Source organism: Halichoeres trimaculatus, unplaced genomic scaffold, assembly GCF_033239565.1.
Source record: "Halichoeres trimaculatus isolate MK-OKI-2021-1 unplaced genomic scaffold, fHalTri1.1 fHalTri1_scaffold_5, whole genome shotgun sequence".
Classification (NCBI taxonomy): Eukaryota; Metazoa; Chordata; class Actinopteri; order Labriformes; family Labridae; genus Halichoeres; species Halichoeres trimaculatus.
Genome location: NW_027437183.1, coordinates 13,979,160 through 14,004,074, shown reverse-complemented (window position 1 = coordinate 14,004,074; position 24,915 = coordinate 13,979,160). Strand labels below are relative to the sequence as shown.

General features: G+C 40.1%; 1 protein-coding gene across 1 annotated transcript in view; it reads left to right on the top strand.

The window, feature by feature from the left end:
• Positions 1-3,523: 3,523 nt before the first annotated feature.
• Positions 3,524-24,915, top strand: part of ghra (growth hormone receptor a) — a 38,473-nt gene continuing 17,081 nt past the window's right edge. The window contains 2 exon segments of the mRNA XM_074669927.1: positions 3,524-3,879; positions 16,114-16,238. Of these exon segments, the coding sequence (XP_074526028.1) occupies positions 16,118-16,238 (121 nt within the window). The 5' untranslated portion in view covers positions 3,524-3,879; positions 16,114-16,117.

The following is a 24,915-nucleotide window of genomic DNA, read 5'->3' as shown; positions in this document are numbered from 1 at the left end:
ATGCTTGATTTCTTATAATTTTTCCAGTAGTGGGCTGTACAGTAAACCTTGAACCGAGACACCTTCACTGTAACTGAACACAAAGTAAACCTGTGTGAAAGCACCAAGACTGCAAAAATCATTGTTTTCGTGACAAAGTGACCGAGATGTTTTACCCCTTCACAGACTTCAAGATTATTTCTTGTGAATTTAAAAGCAGAAAATTTCTGCCTTTTTTCCACTTGTGTAATGGATGAGCTCAGCATTCTTATTATACCAGCTCACCTGCACATTTAAGATGTTGCATTAGACTGTCACCAGTCATGTATCCTGTATTACAGCAGTTCCAGTGCAGAGACAGCTCATTGATACAGAGATTTATGATATTTGGGGACAAAATGTCACCTTGTCTGCTCTGAAAAGGGGCTGAAACCCTGTTTCACCTGAATCACCTGGTGGGAGCACTTCTAGTTGAATTATTCAAAAGCTCAGGAGGCTTCAATGACACACATGGGATCTGATGAGCACTGGCTTCTGTTGAAAATGTGTTTTTGTGTACTTAATTTTTCTTCAATTAATCCAACATTCTTCATATCCCTGCTGGAAATGAATGGAGGCCCCTACAAGTACACTTCAGCCTCCAACTGCAAATGATTCTGTCCCTTTATTTATTTTTAATTAAATTACACATGAGATGTTTTATCAAGAGTTTTCCGGAAAGGGAAAAAAGGATTTTGCCCAAGAGAGGAGAGCTGAGTGAAAAGTTACGAACCTTCAGCGACTCAAACATAGTTGAACCTGATCTTGTTATATCCTCAGTGAGTGTATCACTATCTCTATGCCTAACAGGTTTCCATGTCAGAGTACAATTTAGAAAAAAAAAGGAAAGTGCATTGTAAATGTGAGCTTTTTGTAGCTGGTTCATAAATTAAACCCTTGCTCAAATAATGTCTGCCCTAAAGACAAATTACACTCCTAAAAAGGAATAAAAACATCTCTTTGATTCTGTAGCTTCTGCAACAATCAACACCAGACTCCTCACCAAACATCCTACTTTGGTGTCACGGACGAGGGAACCCAGCTCCGGCCCTCTACTGCAGGCTTGAGCTGTGTGCCAGATACATTGTTCTGTTGTCACATTCAATCCAGCTCAGGTCCACATGATCACTCACAGCAGACAATCACAGGAACGAATATTCCACAACAAAGGAACTAATTCAATGGACGCCCCCATCCTCCTCCAATCAGAGCCCTCTGTCCCATAACTCTTGCTTGCATGCTCAGGGGTCATTTAAAAGAAAATGCTTGGCACCGCGTCTTCTGTTTTGTTTATAATGTTGCAAAGTGCCCCAAGTCTGCAGAGGGGTCACCAAATTATTTTACATCTGTTGTGGCATAAATCAAGGAAAAGACTGTCTCTGAGCACTTTCAGAGACAGTAAAAAACTGTAACTTTATTAGGTCTTTATATCTTGGTTTTATCTTTCTTCTCCCAGACCTGCTGTGCCACTGAATTGCTGGCTTGGAAAAGCCAGGTCATAACTTGTGGACCCTGTAAACGAGAAGGGGACAGGGATATAAAAAAACAAGAATGGCTGGGCTCATTATAGACAGGCCAATTCCATTTCTTTCCCCTCGCATCACAAATTATGTCAACAGCGCACCGGCAGACAGGGAAAAAAGGCATTGGACCAAGAAAACAGAGCCTCCAGGCCTTGTCTGCATTTCCATCAGTACATCTGTCTGTCTGTGTCTCAGTTTATAGTCTTATTAGGGCTGAAATGCATGAATAAAACATATTCCCACTTAGATTATATGTTTTCTTGGTTTGACCTTATCTACTTATGTAAAGAGTTTGGATGTATTCAAAGCTGCAGGCCAATAAAGTTGCTCTTTTACAAATGAAAAAAAGACTAACTTACTTTTACAGGATGATATGTGGGGCAGTGACAGGATTCATGCATGAAACGTTGAACATCTGTTTCTTAAGATTGACATATAAGAAAAAGTATCACCTCTGAAAATGTTTGTCTCTGGAGGATCAGTGATAGTAAATACAGAAACTACTACATCAGTTTCCAGGCGGATACATACATCCCGTTTACATGCAGGGGAAACTGCCCACCATGCAGCAGCAACAGCTGGGCCCAATGGGTGTGTTTTTCTCTCACGTGTCGGGGCGGGCCAGCCATTCTAATTGATGGCTCTTGGGTCGGGGGTGTATATCCACTTACAGCAGAAATTCTGGGCGAGCCTCCCACGGCGTCACATCTCCAGTGGACCCTCCACGTGAGCCAACACAGGCTGGAGTTCTTAGACAGGCGCAGCCATTCATCACAGGCTGAGGCAAGAGTGAAACACTGTCAATACCGTTTCAGCTCGTTAAAGAGTCTGGTACAGATCATTTTGGCAGTTTGTATCCGATATGGGAGACGTTGTTAGAGGTATGCACAAGTTACAGGAAGTGTGTAATAGATCACGTCACACATGCCACGATGCAATACCTGAAAATGCATTTCGCGCCACAGGTGCGTCTGGCTGCGTGTTCTCGCAGACGGCCACATACGCAGCAAAGCAATAATCTTCTCAATTTCTGATGTTAAGATCATGGAAAGAAACTCGCGGAGCAGATAGAAATCCACTTTTCTCCACACTTGATCGTTATAAGAATAATGTCGGATCAAACACCACCTTTCATGATGAGCCTGAATGATTTGCTTTCCACTTTAGCAGATTCGTCATAACCAGAACCAGCTGACAGGGCTCAAGTTCTACCAACAGTGCCAAGGCTTCATAGTTGTAACCGTACACACAATGTTAAAAACTATTGGAGCTATTAATGAGCACGTTCACCTAACCTGTCACACAATGGCACGTGTGCTTGGCAACGCCTCGTGCCAACAGTAAGACTCATCTGTGAGAGTAATTCACATCTGTAAGAAATGCATGCTTCATTCGACATCAGTGGTTGTTCAGTGTACTTGTTTAGGGGGGAAATAATAACAATAGTGAGAAAGTATAACTTGGAATTAAGTTTAAAAAAAAAAAAAAAAAATCAATAAAGCCAATGTGGAAAAACTTCCTGGCCAATATATATCTTATAAAAACTTTGCCTTTGAACTGCAGAGGACGACTGCAACAGTCGAAATAAAGCATTCACCAACCAAAACAGACTCATCACATCTCTTTTTTTTTCTTAATTCAAAACGTGTTTCATGTCTTTTACTAGAAGAATCAAATCCTGATGCTTTCTCAAACCAGAAACACACAGATGATGATGTTTTTCTTAGGTTTTCTTATTATTTTTTTTTTTTAGAGAAAGAGGCAAGTCAATGCCTTTATACCATTAAAATATGTGTCAGATAATTTATATGAGACTAAATTATGTAGATGCAGTTATTTTAGAAGGAATCTTTTTATCTTAAAGGTAAACAACATGTTTATTTTAAATTCTTTCTAACGTCTCCTTCATGGCATGGTAGCTCATCACTATATGGCTTTATTTTGGAGGTCTGGCCCGGCAGTCTGTGGCCATACTGGAGCAGATGAGATTGTTGGCGGATGAGGGCGCTTCACCGCCATTTGAAACACATACATACACATTCACAGGCTCTGTCTCAGCTACGTAGCGTGAGCAGCCCTGAAAGTGGGCTCGAAGATGAAGTGAGCAACAGATTAGAAAACGAATTTCCCCAAAGCAAAGCGACAAGAACCCGGTCCAACGATTGGGTGATGTGAAAGTCCTGATCGGAGGGATCGATCGTTCTGGGACGAGCGGGCTGAGGTGAGGGAGCAGGACTTTTCGAGCCTGCTGGTGTTCACGTTGGCCACCAGATGAACAAGTTCTGAAAAGTCGATCTGCGTTGTCTTTGCAGTTTTACCAAACGAGACTTCAAATTCAGTAAGTGTGTTTTTTCTGTTAAACAGCCTGTGATGATTTTCTTCTCTGTGTTTATCCTAAACTTTACGTTTACGCAGCTGGCGCACGGGTCTGGAAAACTTTGCTGAAATTGCATGGCGATTTTTGTACACTTTAGACTGCTCGTTGCTCACTCACTTTTAAGCTAATCACAACATTTCTCACGCGCAATCTCCTGCTCGATATGATGCACAAGGTAAATGTAACTCGGGTAGAAATCAAACAAACTTTGGGTCGTCTGAAACGCTTCACAAACTTGCACTAGTTCGTGCGGTGGGCACTCAGCAGGGGATGGGATGTAAGTGTCAGCCATGGTTAGTCTGCATGGATGTAGCCTTGTTGTGCTTGCTCCTAATGACAGGTCTTGGGAAGTATAATTGGTGATGTGTTTAAAAAGCATTATGTCTGTGATAAATGCTGAACTTGGTGGGGGGTTGAAGCAAAACCGAATCGAGGCTTTGACTGAGTGGAAAAAGATAAACTCAGAGTATCTGAGATATCATGCAGTATTCTTTATTGATAGACCCTGATGAATTAATTCCTTGATGGCTTCTTTTATTACAGTAAATGCACAGAAACAAGTAAAATGAGCATCAATTTTATATATAGCTCCATTAATAAAAATGAAAAAGTTTTTTTTTTTTTTAAAGAAATCTTTAGTTTGAGATGATGCTTTTGAATATTTTATATCTTTAGCAACAATTTAATAGATCTAGTTTTTATCTACATGACACTGAAGCAGAAATAGCTCCAAATATGTTTGTGTCAAAAGATTACTTTTTTGAAATAAGGGAAAAGAAATTAATTTAAATGACTAAGTAAGTTTCATATGAATCACACCAAATTTTCAAAGAAGTCCACTTAGTTTTGGGATGTGACTTTGAGTTTTAATGGACTTTTCTGCATTAAAAAAACACAAATTTGACTCTTTTTGACAAGATTGTCAAACAATAGAGCTTTTGCAGCATCCACTTGGATTTAATTTTAAAGCATCATATGTATCTTCCATTCACAGGGTGTTTGCTCTAAGGGAAGGAGCTTACTGTTGCATCGAATCTCACCCCGATGTGATATGGCACCATGTGCACTCACTTTAAAAACTTTTTGTACAGTATTTCATCTTCCACTGTCATATTTTCTCTCCAGTTTTATGTCAGCCATAGAAGTTAAACCATGAGCATTCACATCACATGTTTGAGTGTTAGTTGCTATATTTAGAATAAGGTTGGGAAGTTTTTACTGGTTATAAAACTGATTGCAATAATACCTCTTTGTGACCTACTAAAGCAAAGAAGACCAGAAGCAAAACTTTTAACTGTTTCTAAACTGGAATTCAAAGTAGTCAGTAACTGCTGAGAGGGGTCAGGTGTTGGATCAGATGATGATGCTATATATATATATATATATATATATATATATATATATATATATATATATATATATATATTATACACAGAAAATGTTAATTAAAGAAAATAGGATAAGATTTTCCATCAGTAAATTCCGACTACACATGTAGAGAAAGAATCAGCAAAGGGATAAGCGTATGACTTTTCACAAGGGGTGCTATAATCAACACAAACAGAAAGCTTCTTACCAGGATTTTTGACTCATGTTTTATTGGTTTCTGTAGTGCCCACTTTTCCATGTCAATGTGTTGGCATCGCTTTGCAGTTCTCCCCTAACCCATGAGGGCAGTGTGTTCTGTATGATCATTAGATTGCGTTTTTCTGGTTTAGCTGTACGTTTTCTATGTTTTCACAGTGATTCAGGGCACATTATGTAAGTTTTAGCTGACACATGTTGCTGTACAGCATAAAGCAACTATAACTCGAACGGGTAAAGTCATAAGAGGAGGTGAAGTAGCTGATGTATGCCAACAGACATGTTATAAATATAAGGAATAAGATCCGGCTCAGCAGAATAATCACTGAGCTTGTGGTCTCCATCGTTTTAAAGCGTTGTTACATTTAAGAGGAATAGCATTTTGAGCTATGCCTGAGGCTTAGCTCAGGACAATATGATATTCTCGCAGTTGGATTCTATTATGACTTTTGTGGTGCTGATTCGATTTAAATTGCGGTTCTTTGATATTTACGATTTCCAATTTGCTTTTTTTAACACCAGACCATGTGAAAAAATTAAATGATGATGATAATAGCTACAGACGATAGCAGGGGGCCATACTTTTCTTTAATATGCACCTCTACAGGAGAAAGGTGGTAACTGTTTTCCAATCTAGTTTATAAACAAAAACTGAAATAAAGAATTTGAATTTGAAAAAATAAAAAAGATTTTATGACAAAGAACCCCGATTTTGATATTGTTAACCAAAAAATCCCAATATATTGATTTTTTTTCTCCAACCCCTAATAGGCTATGCTATTGAATCAATGCCAGGCTCTCTTTATAGCTGTATCAGAACACATAGCTGAATATAATCCTGTGTCTTTATTTCATCTAGTAGATATTAGCTAGGAAGTAAATAAGAAGCCACATTTGAGATTATCAGAAGTATGGCTGGTTATGCACGAAGTGAGAAATGTTTTTCTTTAAGGATACTCAGATTGAAATGGTTCACCTGAATCCACCCAATCCCTTCTTAATGGAAGCTTTTTCTGTAAAGGTTGCTCAGTAGGTACACATTCAGAAGAGAAGTATGATGAGGGACATGCCTAATGGCTGCCATTAAACATCCACCAGGAATCTGTCAGCAGAAAGAGATGGTTTAATAGATGAGGCGAGGAGTTTTAAGAGACATTAGCTCCATCAGTTCTTTCTTAGTGTTCGCTTCACTCCCACATACAACATTGAATACAGCTGTTATGTTCTATACCCTTTGACAGCTTAGGGAGCCATTAGATTTCACACACATTCAGGTGCACTTGGTTGTTGGGAAGTGTGTGTCAGAAGGAGAAATTAAAAGCAGAATTTGAGCACATCAAAAAGGTACATGCTGCGCATCTATATTTAGCCTTATACAAAACTGCAATGTAGGCTCATATGGTGTTTTATTTGCTCTTTAAAACAGGATTGAACTCCACAGCCTTGAGCACTGAAACATTTCCAACATTTTGTGAATCCTGACAACCAACCCCCACAGAGAAAAACATGTGACTGATTTTTTTTTTTGTCTTGAAAATGACCAACCATGGCAGCAGTTAATTTCAACAATCACAAGCAGCTGTTAAAAGAAAAAACATTTGATTTTGAGGGAAGTAAAACGGATTGGTTTTAATATCTTAGACAAACTGCAGCATGCCCACTCTAAGATTTTCAACAAAGATCCCTTTCAGATCTCAAAACTTTCCCTGTTTCTGCTGATTTCTTGTTTGGAATCTTTACCTTCCTCTTTCTGGCTCCAATACACATACACGCACTCATATGCACACCTGATTTTGAGCAAACACACACATGCACGTGCACACTCATGAGCAATAACCTGTTTCTTTTGCTCACTTCACACACATACAGACTATGGCTGTGTGTGCAGATGTGTGTACTAATCTGCTTCCAGCACTGGCTCTTCTCATGCCAGCGTGCTGACTCTGAGTTTTCCACTCTCTTATGAAATGAGAGTCAGAGACATTAGAGCCATCCAGATCTGCATGACTGAGAGCTCACACAACACACACATGCATGAAGGGTCAAGACTGCATTCAGTGTGCTGGGTCTATACCCTCTGCTCAAACAACACACACTCTCTCTTAATGGCTCAATGTAAATACATCCAGCAGTCACAGGCCCATAGGAGCAGCTGGTTGAGCTGCAGTTTTTCAGGCCCCGCCTCTGGTCTGACAGGCTCTGCCTCACCAGTGTCTGGTGTAACGTGCAGGCTCATGTTTGAGTCTGCGGTATGTTTACTTAGATTTTGTTTATTTTAAAAAAAGAGGTTAGTGGTGAAGAGAAGGGTTGAGGGCAGAAATTCTATTTGCATGATTCTTGTGTAATTACTGAGATACCAGACAGTGGACCTTGGACAACTTTGTGTATGTTTGTCACAAACATGCTCTTTAGGAAATGATCGCGTTAAAAGGAATCATTACTGCTACTGTTTTATGAAAATAAATTGTTCTGTCGTTAAATGATTAAGAAAACCTTAGCTTATTGGGACAGTGATTAACACACTGTAATAGTAGTGTGTTGATCCTTTTAAATGTAAAAAGTTTAAGATGTGTTACTGTTTGCTTTTATTATTTATTTTGACTCTGCTAAGTGAAATTACACATAACAACCTTAAGCATCAGATTGCAAAACAATCAGGAAATCAAATGATCCATGTGGCTGTATGGGGGCACAGGATATCAGGCAACTTTTTCTTTCGAGATGCAAGAAATCAGCAAAGATTTGGTGTGTGTTTCATCTATATTTGTCTGCCTCTGCCCACTGTCTGCACCACCAGCTCACAATAGCACAGAATAAATAAATTGACAATGTGCATATGAAAACAAAATTTGCTGCGCAGCTCCCAAAGCACTCCTTCTAAAAAGTGCTCGCTTCCTCGCTGTGGTTTGAAGGCCATTACAAATTCCTTGTGGCAGCACAGTCATGCTTTATTCATATGGGCTTTATTCCATGATTATAGTTGATTGCCTTTGGTTGCGTTTTTGTCCATCTGTCTTTGAGAAATCAGACCCTGAATAGCTTTGGCTTTCGTCAGAGTCCTGAGCTGTAACTCGTCAACGGCACAAAGTAATTAAGGAGGTCATAGTAAATTGATTCACATCTTCTTTTAATTCCCCCTCAGCCATCCATTAGCTATAAGCACTGTGCAGCTTTGAGCATCAGGGTGTTTTGATAGATGAGAGAATGAGAGAATGAGTGAGTGTAAGAGGGAGGCAGGCTTAAGAAAGGAACAAAAGACAGGATGAAGGATGGATAGTGGGAAAGCTGCAGATTTGAAATACACTAATGGGTGCTATTACATTCACTAATGCATGAAAGACTACAGGAGTCCCTAACACCTTAGAAGCCCCAGAGAGATAATGTACTCATACATGCCTTTATACAGTACCATGTTTCATTGCCCCTTCAGACAACAGGAATACTGTAAACGGAGTGCAGTATCAGACACACAGCAGTTCTTTGGAAACTTGGAGAAGCATAAAAAATATGTTGGATCAGAGTGTATTCAGACGTGATCTGAGGATTTAAAGCAGCTCACCTAAAGAAGAGAATCATATCAGTGCTAGTGCTCATATTTATCCCACACACCTGTTGCTTTGCTTGCTGTTTTTAAAGTGATCCCTGCAGAACCATTTGAGTACAATGTGAAGTTAACATATTAAGAATACAAGGAGAGACTTGTTTGTAGTTATGTTCAGTTATGCTGGGCAGCACAAGTGATGTGGCAGTTTTATAGCTTGTCAGATTGCACAAAATTGATGCAATAAAATTGACAATTAAATTATAGCTAAAGACGTGTCAGACCTTCTACTGACTGCCAGCTTGCATCAAATGGGCCTACAGGATAAAGTTAGGGATTTTCAATACCACTTTTTTTCAGACCGATACCAGTTTGAGTACTCCCCCTTGATTACTGCTCGATACAGAGTACCGATACTACTAGTTCTTTTGATACATAAAATTTAAAGTAACAGTGACACATCATTTTGCTCGAAGACAGCACAGTCACTCTGACATTAAGTCCAAAAAAAAACATGAGTTTATGGTTTTTTTTAAATAAGTATTTTAAAAATAATATTAAAAGTGCACAATTAAAGTAAAATGTCACAGTTTTTCTTTAAGTAAATTAAAGTGCAAAATAAAACAGTTTAACTGTTGATTCTCCCTGGTTCATTCATGTTGCACATTTGCTGTGATGTTAAACCGCAGCAAGTAGCGCCTACTACTGGCGAGGAGGACTTGCTTGATAAGATTGTCTTGCATTGAGTATCCACTGCTGGTATCAGCTGCCCTCATGAGTACTTACCTTAAAAAAATGCTGGTATCGGCTTGATACTGATACCTGGTATCAGTACCCGTCCATCCCCAGAGAAAGGAAGACATTTAGGTATGCAGTAACGGTGTTTAATGTTTCCACCATGATACTGGCCAGTGACAAACAGTTATTGAAAGGAAAATATCAACCAAAACTCACAGAATAAATATGAGCCACCATTGGACTGGCTAGAATTTTAAATGCATTGCACATTTACATAAAATAGTGTTTCCAATTCATTTTGATAACATAAGTCTATTGCAATAAGTTAACGTTAAAAAGAATCAGCAATTTATTGCACTGCTAATCATCTTGCTAATTTATTTCATAATGCGACATACTCCTAAGCCCATAATTTTATTTGGTCATGGTTGGATCCAAGCTGTGAGCTTTCCTCTTTGGAAATTGAACAGAAAAGCATAATTCTCTCTGAGGAGCCTCATCTATGTTGGTTTTATCTACACTACAGCATAACTCCTCTTCACCTCTGCCAGCACTTCTCTCACACTCTGTCAGCTCACACCTCATTTCTTCTGGACCAGCAGTTGACTCCACTCAGTCAGTCACCACGACTGTGTGATATTACCGGAATGTGGACGGAGAAAGACAAATGTACAAGGTTCAGAAATGCTGATGTTAATTAGCTTAACCACAAGCCACATGAAGACACCTCTGTCCTCTGTCTTAACGACTGTGCATGTACACTTCGCTGCTGCTCTCCCTGCCTTGGCTTTCCATGTATAAGAATTAAAGATGTAAGGCACTGGCATTCCACAGATCAGAGCCATACAGCCAAATATAACTTATTGAGAGCAAAATGTTGTTATTTTGGCAAGAGCTGTCTTCACTCCATTGTTGTTGGCTGCCAAGAGCAATAATTCCAGTTCAACTTTATTCTTCATTGAGCATTTTTGCCCATTCTGGGATTATGTTTTCATAACTATGTTAAAGAACATATGATCAATATTTACATGACACTTCTCTGTCTTTAAGTACACATTCAGGTGAACATAGGTTCCTCACAAAATAAAGTCAGTAACTGAAACATTGCATATGCTGAACTGCATAATGCGTATCCTTGAGGTTAAACAAACATGGTAAATATAAATACTTAATCTTTAAAAAATACATATTTCTGTTGATGTTTGGGTTCTGGTAAACACTTACTGAAACCCTTTTCAGACGAAAACATTTTATCTGAGGTGGATATAAAATCTGATTTTTGGATAGGAAATAATGAAATGCACCTTTTAAAAAGCCAAGGAAATGACTCTACTTTTCAGTTTAATTATCACCTCAGCTCACACGTCCCCGGGCGGTTTATGGTCTTAGTCTCCTGTTGCATGTCTTTTTTTCCAATATAGTTCTGTAGATCAATGAAGTGGAAAAAAAAAGCCCTGATAACAGCAAAGCCAAACAGCTCTCAATACCATGGTGTGACATGTCATATTATGGTATGGTCTGGAATTAAAAGGTACGCTCATCTTGTTTCCTATCATAGTGTTTTGTAGTTGTTTCATATTAATGCAGTAAAAGTCCGTTTTTTGGGGGGGTTTGGTGTGTACATGGTTTCTGGTCTTTCTGCACTTCCACATAGGCTTTACTTTTCTCAACTGGATGATGCCCCTAGATTTTTTCCTATCACAATGTATCATGTAGTTTCTGAAGTTTTTATTTTGTATTTTTATAGAATGATTCAACCTGTACTGTGGACTTGTATTGTATCCTGTCTTATCATTTTTTACATTTTTGCTTGATTTCATAATGTCATACATCACACAAGCTGCAGGACTTTAAATTAGGAAAAAAGCCCAGACACTCCCAAAAAAGTTAAAGCCTGTAAGCACAAGAGTGGCTTGTTTGGCATTGTTTCTTCATTGCTTAACTTTTTCAAAAGAAATGCCCCTAATTTTTTTTTTCAGGGGGGAGGGGTGTATGTGTGTGAGTGTGTAATTTTATCATGCTTCCCCAAATGACTCATGGAGAACCTCTGCCCTACAATGTTACCTCAAAATGTGTTTGTTGACAACCCCACCGTGTTTACTTACAAGACTGAACTGTAACCTTAAAAGCCCCCTGACATGCAGCATGTATTAATACCAATAAGGTAGAACAAGGTACAGAAGTAAATTTAGACTATAGGATGATGTGTCAGTTACATTGCAGTCTGTCTTTTCCTTTAAGTGTGCCTCAAACTAAACTTCAGCTCGCAACTTTGCTCTGTTTGTGTATGCTTTTTCTCTGCAGCTATAGAGGAGCAGATACTATAATATGCCCTCTCACCCTTTAACCTTTCTTTTTCTTTGGCTTCCCTTCACCCATCACCCCATCTGCTCCAAACTGCCTTCTGTTCTCCTCCTCTCCTTCTCCTCAGCTCCTCTTGGACAAGCTCTGGTGATTAAAAGAGATTTGAGGAAACATGGGAGAGGCATGGTGCTGGCAGTGGGGTGCCAAGTTAAGATGTTGCATGCATTTGTGTGTGTGTGTGTGTGTGTGTGTGTGTGTGTGTGTGTGTGTGTATGTGTGTGTGTGTGTGTGTGTGTGTGTGTGTGTGTGTGTGTGTGTGTGTGTGTGTGTGTGTGTGTGTGTGTGTTTAGGGCAGAGGTAGTGGGAGGAAGGTTGACCACAGAGGCCTTGGGTGTTTACAGAGGGACCACAGGAGGCTTGAGCTAAGCCTCCCTCTTTTCTGATTGGCTTAGGCTGGCTCCCTGTGAGTCTGAAAGCCTGTAATTGGCTGGAATAAGAAGTTGAATGGGGGAGAAAAGTGAAAGATGGGGATGATCAACAAGCTTGTGGAGACGCTCTCAGATAAAAAAGGGGAGACCTATGTGGGGTTACGGTGAGGCGCTCTTTTGGAGTAGAGGGGCTGTTTGTCCTCTTTTCTATTGTTCCTAAACTGATCAGGCATGTCGGGCTTAGCAGGGAAAGACAATACAGAGAAACTAGAAAAACAAACAACTTAAACCATCCCAGAGTGATTAAGAAAACTGGTTTTAAAATGATCAGATGAGGGTTGTTAAGTTCAGCAGAATAACAGCGCTCTGGCTTTTGAAGAGGAGATGGTTTTAATTATGATGTTCGAATGACAGATGATGGAGAGTGAAGGCCGACAGAGACAGAATGAGAGAGAGAGCAAGAGAGAGGATCTGAAGGGAAACTTGGGCAGGATGACAAATGCAGAAAATGAGTAATAATTGGTCGTAAATGGAGCGTTTTAGTCTGGCCAGATGAGCCTGCAGCCTGACAGCCCTGTGCCATAAATTCTTGCATTGTATAACTTGTCCTTATATGGCCTCTTGCACATGGAATTAGTCCACACATAGACGCACACAGACTCACTCTTACTCATGAAAAGGAAATTGTTACTGTGCAAGTTTGCAAGTCTGACATAATCCATATTTTAAACTTCAATTTGGCAAAAATGTCCAGATTCTTCTTTGATATTAGATATAATTAATCTTCAGTTAAACCCACAGTCCTTAAAGTCCATGTGAAGACTCTCGTAGTCATCTTGAAAACATCTGTCTTCTAGATACATGCCCGATCATAATCAGTGTTTTAAAATGAGATTATCAGCACCAATTTTTTTTTTTTTCCAAATTCAACTCTTTTTCCCTGTCCAGGACTGGATTGAGTTACAGCACATCAAAGTCTCTATGACAACACCATGTCAGCCGACAAAATTTAGCACAAAAGAGAGCGATCTGTGTTCTTTTTTGCTAAAAACAGTTGCTATGAATTATTTGTAGTTATGGTGAACACTGGCGCTAGACTGGCAAATAGAGAAAGGAACAGAGAGCAGAAGAAGGCTGAACAGGAGAGTGATAGAGCACGAGTTAAAATGTGGGTTTAACTGTTTATGATAATGTTCACTTTAACCCACATGCAGAAGTTATTCTGCAGTGGTTTGTTCAAACTTGAGAGTCTATCAATAAAATGAAGAGTGAGGTTACGTTAGCTCTGCTAGATTGGACATAACCAGGGTTCACTAATGTTACACGTTAAGGACTCGACTCAGAGCACCCGGCTGAGAGCAGCGTTAAATAAAGCCGGCTGCTAAACTATGCTACAAACACAGTTTTCAAAGTTTACTTGTCATGTTTCAAACAAAAGTGCTGTATAACTAATAACAAATACATGAAGTAGTGTTAAAATGAACATCTGCTTTAAAACAAACACACGCCTCAGTAAGAGTCACGTCTTCTCCCAGCAAGGGGTGCATGTGATCATGGGAAACGGAGTCTTTAACCTGGAAAAACACTAGCTTCTCCAGAAAGTCCTCAGAGCCCCTTTAAATGCTTCAAGTTTTTCTTTCTGAAAAAAGGTGCGTGGATGTTGTGAAATGCAAACTCACATGAACTCTGTTGGCATTTTCTCGCCACTTGGTCTTCTCATTGTCTGTTAATGCTTTGCAGTCATGAAACAGTGTCTAAGGGGGCAACATTGTTGCTAATAAACTGTTGCTTTTTGTGTGCAAATGAAAACCCTGTTGACACATGGAATTTATCCACACATACAGAACCACATGCACCATCTTTTTAACATTTACACAGACAGAAAACTTCTTTTAAACCACATTTCAAGTGTAATTTTCCTGATTTTTTTGTTTCTTTGTAAGTTTTTTGCGCTTCATAGATTTTTATGCATTAAATTGAATTTTAAGTTGTGTAAATGAATATCTTCTGTTTTTGCTGTGATGAGGCATCAGTGTTTGACAAAACTCATTCTCAGCTAATTTCTTCAAACCAGGGTTTTAATGCCCCAAGCTTGTGAGCTGTGAAAATATGTTTTCCTGTGGTCATGTAGTTCTCACTCTGTAAACAGTGCTGTTTCACAACCCTTTGTTTCACTTATTTTAACTGTGCAGCCAAACGTTCTTTCATGCAGCCAGTGAATCTGACTTTGTATTCTGTGTGGCTTTGAGGCCCTCTGTCCTCAGGCTACACCAGAATGTAGGAAAAATACTCAGAGTTATGTCCTTAGAAACACAGCATCTGCGTTTGAGTCGTTGGATGCCCAGCAAACTTGTGGAGACAGGGCTGTAAATAGCCGAGGGTGCGGACGGAGACTTTGGCCTATATTTAGTGGTTGAACTTGACTGGTAGAACTTGTCCTCAGACACCAGCTCATTGACCAGAAGACAGTGTTACACTTTGTTCTATATAAAGCTTAAAAAACTTCTATTTTAGGTCTAAGTGCATGGCTGAGATACGAGAGGCGGATTTCATATTTCTGTCTAAAGGTGCTGTGGGGAAATGCATGAGAGAGGGCCAGTTTGGAAAAATGTTTCCATCATTTTGGAGGAAAAAAAGTATTTCCAAATCAGTCTGAATTTAACTTTGGACAAAAGTTACAATACAGCTGATTCTGCTTTGAGTTTCTTTTGTATTGAAGGTAATTTTAATTTATTGAGTTTTGGAATAATTGGAAATAGAAGAAATATTTGGAAGTGTAACTGTGTTTCCTCAGCTGTGTGGAGCTTACTGAGGTCTTTCAGTAGGTTAGTATTCATTTCTGACAGCTCCATGTAGTTCATGATAAACTGATAAAGTCAGTAGCAAGCTGGAGAATCGGTGCAGCTGGATTTTTCGATAGGAGGTGGTGACCAAAGCTGAGTCACAAGGAGGAGTGTGAGCTGATCTTTCTATCTGCTATATTTTGCTTTATTATTTTATTAGTTTTTAGCCCCATACCAAAAGTTGGTCATCTGTCTGTTTGTAGGTTGCTTAATAGCCGATATATCAACCTCTCTACTTTTACTTCATTTGCTTTCTGTTCAGAGTCATGAAAGATTAACTTTTAGAAAGTGCTTCAAATGACTCTTCCTGCTTCTATTTCAAAATATGTCACAATCTTTTTTTCTATTTACAATACTGGACAATGAAAAGTCTCAAATAAAGTTTCAAATGTGTTAGAGCAACAACAGTAATGTTGTTATGGTAAATGAATAAAGATAATTTTAAGAATTGTCTCAAACACTGAATAACCCCTCTCCAACTTTCAAATGCTGAGGCAGCAACCTGACATGATAATTCATTATGCCCTGCTCCGTGTTGGGTTTCACATACACCAGCTGAAAATAAATGGCAGCCAGAGTTTGTGCTCACGGTTCAGGCAGAAGGAAGGAGGGAGGCAGAGAAAGTGGGGCTAAGAGCACGAAGGGGAGCCTGTTTTTTTTTTTTTTCACATGGGCATGTCATCATGGAGTCCAACTGATAATTATAATCACAGTGTCTCTGTCTCTCTCTCATTTTCCCCTCTTTCCCTCCATCCAGCATCATGGCAGTCCTGTCATCCTCCACCCCCAACCTCCTGCTTCTTCTCCTGGTTTCTTCCCTGGATTTGCTGTCTACACCAGGGTCTGCGTTTCAAGTGGACCGAGACCCTCTGACATCATCAGGTAGGTGTTTGTTCCTTTTTTCCTACATCTTTCAGGACAAACAAGCAGAAGAAATAGATTGATGGAAGATAAATGATTCCTCAGACAGTTTATCGCCTCTCTATGTACAGCTCATCAAACATTAACAAGTGGGATTCAGGTTGTGCGCACGACATGCTGTTGACACTTGTTATCACGTCTTATGTCAGACATTAGTTGCAGAATGCTGTTTGCACAGATACATGTGGAAAGGTTTGCTGTTGAGCAAATGCAGCGCTTTCCTGGTTTGGCTTGTCAAACAGGCTGCTGATCAATAGAGCCTGGGTAAACAGACAGTCAACGCTCCTCTGTCAAAGTCCAGGGACAGGATGTGGACGAGGCAGGATGTTCAGCCAGCTTGTCCTGCTGTCACTGAACCATCTCGGATTATTAGGTTAAAGAATGTTAGTGGCTGAGAAAACGGGCCAGACTTCAATGCTGATCGAAATTACCACTTCAATTCTAAAAGCAAAAAGTGGCCAACATTTTTGAAAAGCATGTGTTCTTCAACCACATGTTGAGTCCTTTAACTACAAGTGACTGAAAAGGATGATTTAGCATTATCTCTATTAGAGGAGGCCAAGATTGAGGCTCCGTATCACAGATTTTTTTTCACTGTGAAAGAAGAGCACGATTTAAACCTCACAGCCAAGATACTACCTAAATTTACTCCTGGCTTTGTCCAAAATGTGTCTCCATAAAAACCCCAAACCTTAAACTTTTGTTTGATCCCACTTATAATTCTTTTTTCTCCCTGATTGCTATGCATTTATTTTTATTAGATAAGGGGTACTGTGTCTGGAAGTTGCCTTAGGTAGTATTCAGACCTGGACTGTTTGGTCCACTTTAAACGGACCAGGGTTCGTTTCCCTCGCTGGTGCGGACTTTTCATGCAGGTGTGAATAGACACAAACAAACCCTGGTGCGGACCAAACAACCGGACCAAGACCCACTTTTTGAGGTGGTCTTGGTCCGCTTCCAAACGAACTCTGGTGCGGTTCGTGGTTCTTCGGTGCAGGTCTGAATACAAACCAAGGTCCATCTGAACTAACTACAGGATACTTGCGCCTTTTGGGCCTATAAAGCCACCATAGCCGTGTTTCACTCGCAGCCTGTAGTGAATGTTGTTCTTTAGTTCATACCTGATCCTCCTTCTTCTGTTTAGCCACACTGTTGCTAGCATGTTGCGGGTTAGGACACGCAGAGCATAGCGTCTCCTTGCTGCGCGCATTCGTCTTCGCTGTTCCAAAATTTGAAACGATGTTGTTAAACCTGCTTTTGGAGCTGCTCTTGAAACTGAAAATGATTTTGCAGCTCTAATAAGAGCACAAACACACAGACCAGGAGAGCGGCATGTAGAACTTCCATGTTTACCTCCATTTCCGGCTCTGTACTGTGTGCCGCCCTTTGTCAGTGCTGTCCAATGAGAGCACCGATCGTCACACACGTTGATGTGTTTATAGCAATATATTGCAAAAAGTACAATCTGAATACGAACCGCACCAAACGAAAAAAATAAAGTCCTTCTGGTCTGGATGAAACAAGTAGACCAAAGGACTTTTCTGGTCTGAATACAGCCTAAGAAACCTTAAGAAACCTTTGTTCTTCCTGCCAACATAAACTTAACTGTTTTCACATAATGATTTGGTAGATTATTAGCCCATGATATGCTAAAAATGCAAAAAAGGAAAAAATAAAGCCATTTGTGTTATTCGAGAGCTCAAAACTATGTCTCTTTATTGAGCTTCTCACCCAAAACCTAGTATTCAACATTTACTTTCTTGAAAAAAAACAAAAAACATATCCGTACATTAAAGCAGAAAGCTTCAAATGTTTCATTGTGATTTAAGTATGACAAAGAAAAGCTGGTGTTTCATTAAAATCTGTGTGTTTCCAAATAATGAGTTCTGTTTTATTTATTACAAACGTTTCGGTGTTGGTTTCAGTTTGGAGATAGAAATGAAATTATTCAGGCAACAACAACAACAAAAAATGTCCTTGACTATGGATGTAAGCAAGTTGCTGTATCATCCTTATGGTACTTTTTTTAGACCATTTAGACCTTATTTTTTTGCTAAAATGTCATCGAGACAGAGATTTGAGAAATCTCTGGACTGTCTCTGTCTGATGAAGCACCTGTTTCCTAAAGAGAGAGCACATCACCTGGAGAAATCTTGAGGGTGTTGATGCTGCAAGATATGGGATCCTGTTGAGGCTCCATTGTTGCAGAAACACATGACACCTGCTTTTGTTCAGTAAATGATACCCCCCTGAGACTTCCATTCGTAAAAGCATCTGTTTTTGTAAACTGATGACCCCTTTAGAAATATTGTGAGTCCAGTTTTAAACAGATGTAACGTGGCTATTTTAGTTAAAGGCACAAGGCGTAGAAGTGGGAATATTTTGCTGTATGTAGCAGTCACATTTGAGGTCACAACTGACCGTAATGACACTACTGTCTCAGCTTGGATATCATTGGTCTGGCTGATATCTCAAAAAAAACTGAGCTCGTTGTCTTTCCAGCATGTCCCTCGGTTCAACCAGAGATCAGTTAAAGGTTCATGTGGCCTAAATTGCTCCATCTTGATGATATGCCCTCTATAACATCAGGAGGATCAGACCCTACCTGGCACAACAGGCCACACAGCTTCTGGTACAGGCCCTTGTGATTTCACACATCGACTACTGCAACTTCCTTCTCGCAGGCCTCCCTGCGTGTACATTTAAACCTCTGCAGATTATCCAGAATGCAGCAGCACGTCTGGCCTTTAACCAGCCCAAAACAGCCCATGTCACCCCGCTGTTGGTCTTTTTTCACTGGCTTCCTGTGGCAGCTCAAATCAAGTTCAAAGCTCTCCTTCTGGCTTCCAAAACATTGTCATAAATGGCTCTTGCCTACCTGGAGTCCCTCATCCAGGTCTACACTCCTTCTGGCCCACTACGCTCTGCTTGTGAAAGACGCCTGGTGCTCCCAGCCTCAGCGCAGCTCCAAATCTCTAGCCAGACTCTTCTCCTTTGTTGTGCCCAAATGGTGGAATGAGTTACCTAACTCTGTGTGATCCGCAGAGTCAAGAGATGTCTTAATACTCATCTATTCAGGGAACACTAAGGCACTTAATCTGACCCTTCTCCTCTTTGTCCCCTAGAATGAGTCAGAAGATCTCAGACCCAGCTCTTTGTAAATTTTCAACACTAATTGCTGAATGTTTTTGAAGGTTGAACTATATTTTTGCAGTGACTAATTGTGGTTATTTATGGCTACACTACATGAGGAAAATAATAATACAAATAATAATTTCTTTATGCACTTGATGGCAACACCTGCAGCCAAATGACTTGTAGCACTTTGTCACACCAGCAAAGTTTTTCCCCTCTGTCTAAATTCTTGCTTGTGTCGTACATCACTTTGGCAAAAGCATCTTATAAATGAAACTGTTGAACTGTAGGTCAGAACGCTCCGTTTTTCCACAAGGGCCACACTGAGAGGATGGAATCTCAAAAGGCACTGACATCCTTAAGTGCAAAACCTTGAAAGATGTACATTGGCAGCAACCGTAAAATGCCAGCTTACTTTTATATTTCTTCAAAGTAAAGTAGTTCCCTTCCTCTGTCCTTGGAGACTAAATTGTGATTGGCTTTGGTCATTTAGCAATTTGCCGCTCTCTCAACACAACGTTCACAGTTACGCCAAAATTGAAGTATTTATGCATTGGGTGAAGTCAAATGTTTCCAAACAGCTCAGCATGGACAAGTGTGGTTTGGAAATCTGAGAACATTGGTTCTCTTATCCCCTGAACATATTGTTCTTTCTTCTCTGCTGTTTTTCATGTTGAAATCCATTTTGGCTTTTCAACACCAAAAGTAATTTTGGTGCCAGTTTTACGACCAAAGCAGCCAAATATTCAGTTTCGCAGTTCTCTGGTTTGGAATCATCAGCTTTTATTTTCTGTCAGAGAGATGGTTAGACCATCGCTAAGAGGGTATCTGGTGTCTCAACATGAGCATTTGGATGAGGTGGTGGTTGTTAAAAGCCAATTTGGCATGCTAAAGAGAAATCATAGACTGTTCTGGTTTTTGGTTGTAGTTTTGATTTATTTTATCATAACCATGCTTTTAAGTCATTATTCCCACAGACAGGCTAATGTGAGATGCAGTGTAACATTAGAAACACTGCATCTAAAGCTGTCAACTCTATACAACTTTATTATAAGTGTTCATTTCTGAGTTCTGAGGTGTTTGCCCTCCAGCTTTGTAACTTTCTATTTGTTCACAGACTGTAGCAAAAGTCTTTATTTGTGTAGCTGTACTGATAAGCCCACAGACTCACCGCAGAAAGCCAGGTGAGGTCAATCCGTCAATCAATCTGGCTGGCTCGCCTCCTTCCTCCTCAGTCATTCAAATGGCAAAGCGCATTATGGGTGATCTAGCTCGTGGTTTTCCTCAACAACTGTTAAAACATCTGTAAACACAAAGCAGACACTGATAGCATGAGCAAACATGGGCACAGCCTGGTTCCTCCTCAAACTCACCAACCCTAACAACTACTGACTCCTCCTCTGGGACACGTCAGATAGGTTTGAGAAATCATCTTGGCCTTAGAAAAAGAAAAAGCTTGAATTTAGCGAAAGTATTTAGCGAAGAGTCAAAGGGAGTACCCACAGGTAGCCTTTAAAAGCTTTGCTAAAAAACACTCAAGACGTATTCAGTGCTCTATGACTGAAATTTACCTGATATCACCAAAAAAATCTCCTCATCTATTTGAACAAACTTAGGAGGAAGGAAAGGAGGAAAAAAAAGCTTTGCCATCCCTCATCGGTCGGCTACAAAATGCTTTCCTATCAGTTGCACAGTAACCAGTTAGCACACACATACACACAACGTTAGCTGAGCTCACCCTATTTGTTCTCGTAGCTATGAAGGCAATGCTAAGTGATATCTCTGTAGTGTAAGCTAGTGCCATGAGCTAAATGCCCTATGCCAACACTCAACACCTGTCCCTGAAAATAGATCATCAACGACCCAACTAAAGTGAGCTAGCCAAAAATAGACCACATGGCCTACGTTTAGCACCTGTGGTTGTCAATACTTTGCCCAAGGTTGATGCTAACGCAGGGTGCGAACTGCTGGAAAGCTGCTGTTTGAACCTTCAACTCGTATTTAGAACCAGGGTGTAACCACTCCTCAGTTATACTCAACGTGAACAGAAACCTATGTGACAGCCATTTCTTATACTCAAGGATGCTAACTGTTGTGTAAGTTAAGCCAGTGAGGATTCCGCTCCTAAGATGCTTTAAATTTTATGGAAGAGGTAAGTAGCTCATAACACATGGTGTTCTTTGGTGATGTTTAATGGTTTTGTTGTCCGACTTGAGGCCTTATCAAACCTTCCTGGAAATCTGTGGTGTAATCTCCCTGTCAGATTTTTATGCCTGTTGTAGAGTCGGCCACATAACAAGCCCAGAGAAGGCGTGTGGAGATGCTCCCATATATTTAAAGGCTTACCAGATGATTATAGCCAGTGGTAGTCATTTGTCTTTCCCTTGTCCTCTCACACACAAATCCTTTTCTTTACTTGCCTTCAACCTTTTCTACACGTGTGTCTCTGGAGAACTCATGCCTCAAGCTCTTGCATTGATTTTTGTTGAGTGAGGCTGGGTTCTTGGCCACAGAGGTGGTAACAAGCAGTAAAAGCGCAGACCCTCGGTTTGTCTGGCCTAGACACACAATCTACGGTTACATCTTCCTCAAAGACGAGACGTGGGTGTGTTTGTGCTCAGTGGTGGAGCTGGGGCCTTGTGTGGGATACGGTGTCTGAAGCTAAACACAAAGTTAGAAATGCATACTGCTGATAGTGTGAGGGAGGATACATGGTAGGGAAATGGCGATGTAATGAAAGGTTGTTTTGAAGTAAGGGATACAAAAGCAATGTTGTGTATTTACAATAGTGAGCGTGTCACAACAAAACCTGAAAGGACAAGACTGAAGCGGCAGTTTTAAATGAACGGAGCCCCAAGGTGAAACCATAGACCTTACATTTGCAATTTCACAAGTAAATTAAAGCTGAAAGCAGCATTGACAAAAGCCAAGTCAGGATACAAACCATGCTGGTGCATGATGAATGTCACCGAGCAGCCACAATTTGTTGGTACTGTGATGTCCTCACAAGAGAAAATAGACTGAAAACAGAATTGGGATTATTATGTAGCATCTCAAAGTTGATGATTTGGATCAGAGGAATTTGGGGTCAGTCCGTGAAGTGGAAAATCTATGGGGCAACAGGTGACAAGTTGGGAAATTCATGAGTGCCCTGTTTAAATCCTTTTCACCTTCTTGAACCAAATCAAGAAAGGCTTCTAGCCTCATTATCTGGATGCACTTTGACAAAAATTGTGCAATAGCTAAATATGTGTACAAGAGATCATCTTTTAAGTAGGGATGGGAATTTATAACAATTCTTGTAATTGAATACTCTGAATGAATAGCAGATTATTGATATTTTAACTGTAAACTAAAAAGGGTCTGTTGGTCACATTGTTCTCCGTGGCTTGGCTTGTACTCTGGCTCAACAAACGCCATCAGCTCTCTGAAGCCTTCACCTTCCACGAAACTTAATGCATGCCAGTGGCGACTACTGGTCAGTCAAGGAGGGGAAGCTCATTTTTTTCCGTCCGACATCACAAATTTGTTTATTTAATAGTAAATTCTACCCTCCGTTCCTTTTCAAGAAAATGATCTGTGACCCTGTTGTACCAACCAGGTGTTTTTTCCAGGGATTTTACCAGTGTTCTCACAATGCTCATTGTTTTTAAGAAAGGTAAACTCGCTGGGATCAGTAAAGTCTTCGCATCAGTCCAGAACAACTGAGAAGATGCTCCAGTGGAGGGTTATGCTTCAAAATCGCTGACTGGCTCATTTCACTGTCAATAAAAAAAGGGATTTGGCCTCAGACAGATCATCCAATCATCATGCAGAAGCCTAGCCCAGCGTTTATCCAATGATCATCCAGTTTCTACAGTGGAACAACCCACTCTACGCTGAAGTCAGAAAACCCTCAGCGTCCGACTGTGTTAAAGCGCTGAGACGCAGCGGGGATGAATGAGAAGGAGGTCGAGACAGTTACCTGTGATAGGTAGCTGATTCTGAACAAAAGATGAAGGGAAAACTGAGCTTCCCTTGCAGTCTTAGAGCAATCGCCACTGATGCGTACATATCTCCATTTTGGTGATTGGCAGGCTAATCTTCTCCACTCTGTTTTTTTCACAACATGAAACTGTCTGTCTCTGCTGTTTTCTCCCCTTGCTCTAAGCCTTCGTGGCTTAGCATTGAACTAGTTATTCTATGGGATGCAAGTTTAACACCACACATCTTGCACTGCACATTGACATTATTGTTTTTTTTTTTTTTCAAAGTATTTCCAGACATCACTCTTCTTGACTGGCATGTGGCAGGTGTGGTAGACAGTTCTGCATTTGTTTTGCTTTTTCTTTCCGAGTAAGAATATGTTCTCAGAGCGCAGCGCAAATGAGACAGTTCTATGTGCTAATGTCCAAAATCATTGAAACATCAAATTTTTCTTAGGGATAATTTTCCTGTACATTTTAACAGTTTCAAGCATGTTCATAAAAACATTCTAAGGACCATCAAGCAAAATACTTTTTATTTGACCTAAAATCATAAAATACTTTTTGGAATATTTCTACACAGTTTAATTAATGGAAACTTGTTGATTAAACCTTTGTTCCACTTGTCACTGAAAATCTGACAGTGGAGCATGCCAGAAAGGTGTCAGAAACGCTGCTAATCTTTATGTATTCTCACCTGGATAACTAAGCCTGATCTGTGGGATGTAATAGAATTACAAGAGATTAACTTTATTAGTTTGGATGATAAATCTGTGAGACCAGAACAGGCTCACTGGGTCAAACCAGAACATGTGTGTTAAACCTCAAAACTCTGAACTCAGATTAGAGTCAAGAAGATTTAGAGCCCTTCACTTCAACCTGGAGGACAATTGAAAGGTTACGGTGGTCTAACTGAGAACAGAGCTCCCAGTATTTAAGGCATGGCACTATGTGGCTTTGTCAGTTTTTTGTTTTGAATGTGTCAGTTCGTTAATATGCGTGTTTGTGCATGTATGTGTTCTAACTGCATGTGGGTGTGTGTTCAAAGTTATTTATATCACCTGTTTACATTCCCTTGTTTGTATCTTGTTGCAGTCTCACCTTTCTGCCCTTCTCCTCTAGCCCACTTCTGAACTTTTCTGGCTCCTTTTAAAGACCCACGGTTTCCTCAACATTTAACCTTAAGCTCATTTTGATATAACCAAAAGTGGGACGCTTTTGCTAAAGTCTAAAAAAGTATTGAAAAATATATTTAAGACAGTCTCATTTTTCCCCTTCTGTGTCTGCTCCTCCTTTTTTTCAATATGCTAGAAAGAAAAATGGTGCCGACTGCTACACAAACGTCTGTGTGTAGAAGAAAAGATGTGTGTGCAGAGTGCACTTTGTGTGTGTGCGCCTGTATGAGCTGTAAAGCAAGGACACATTGCAGGACTTGGTGTGTGCAGACTGATTGGCACTTTTACTCTTCTTTTCATGGTATTAGTGCGTGCTGCCAAAGTCTCCATCTGGGGAACAGACACACACACCAACACACTTGC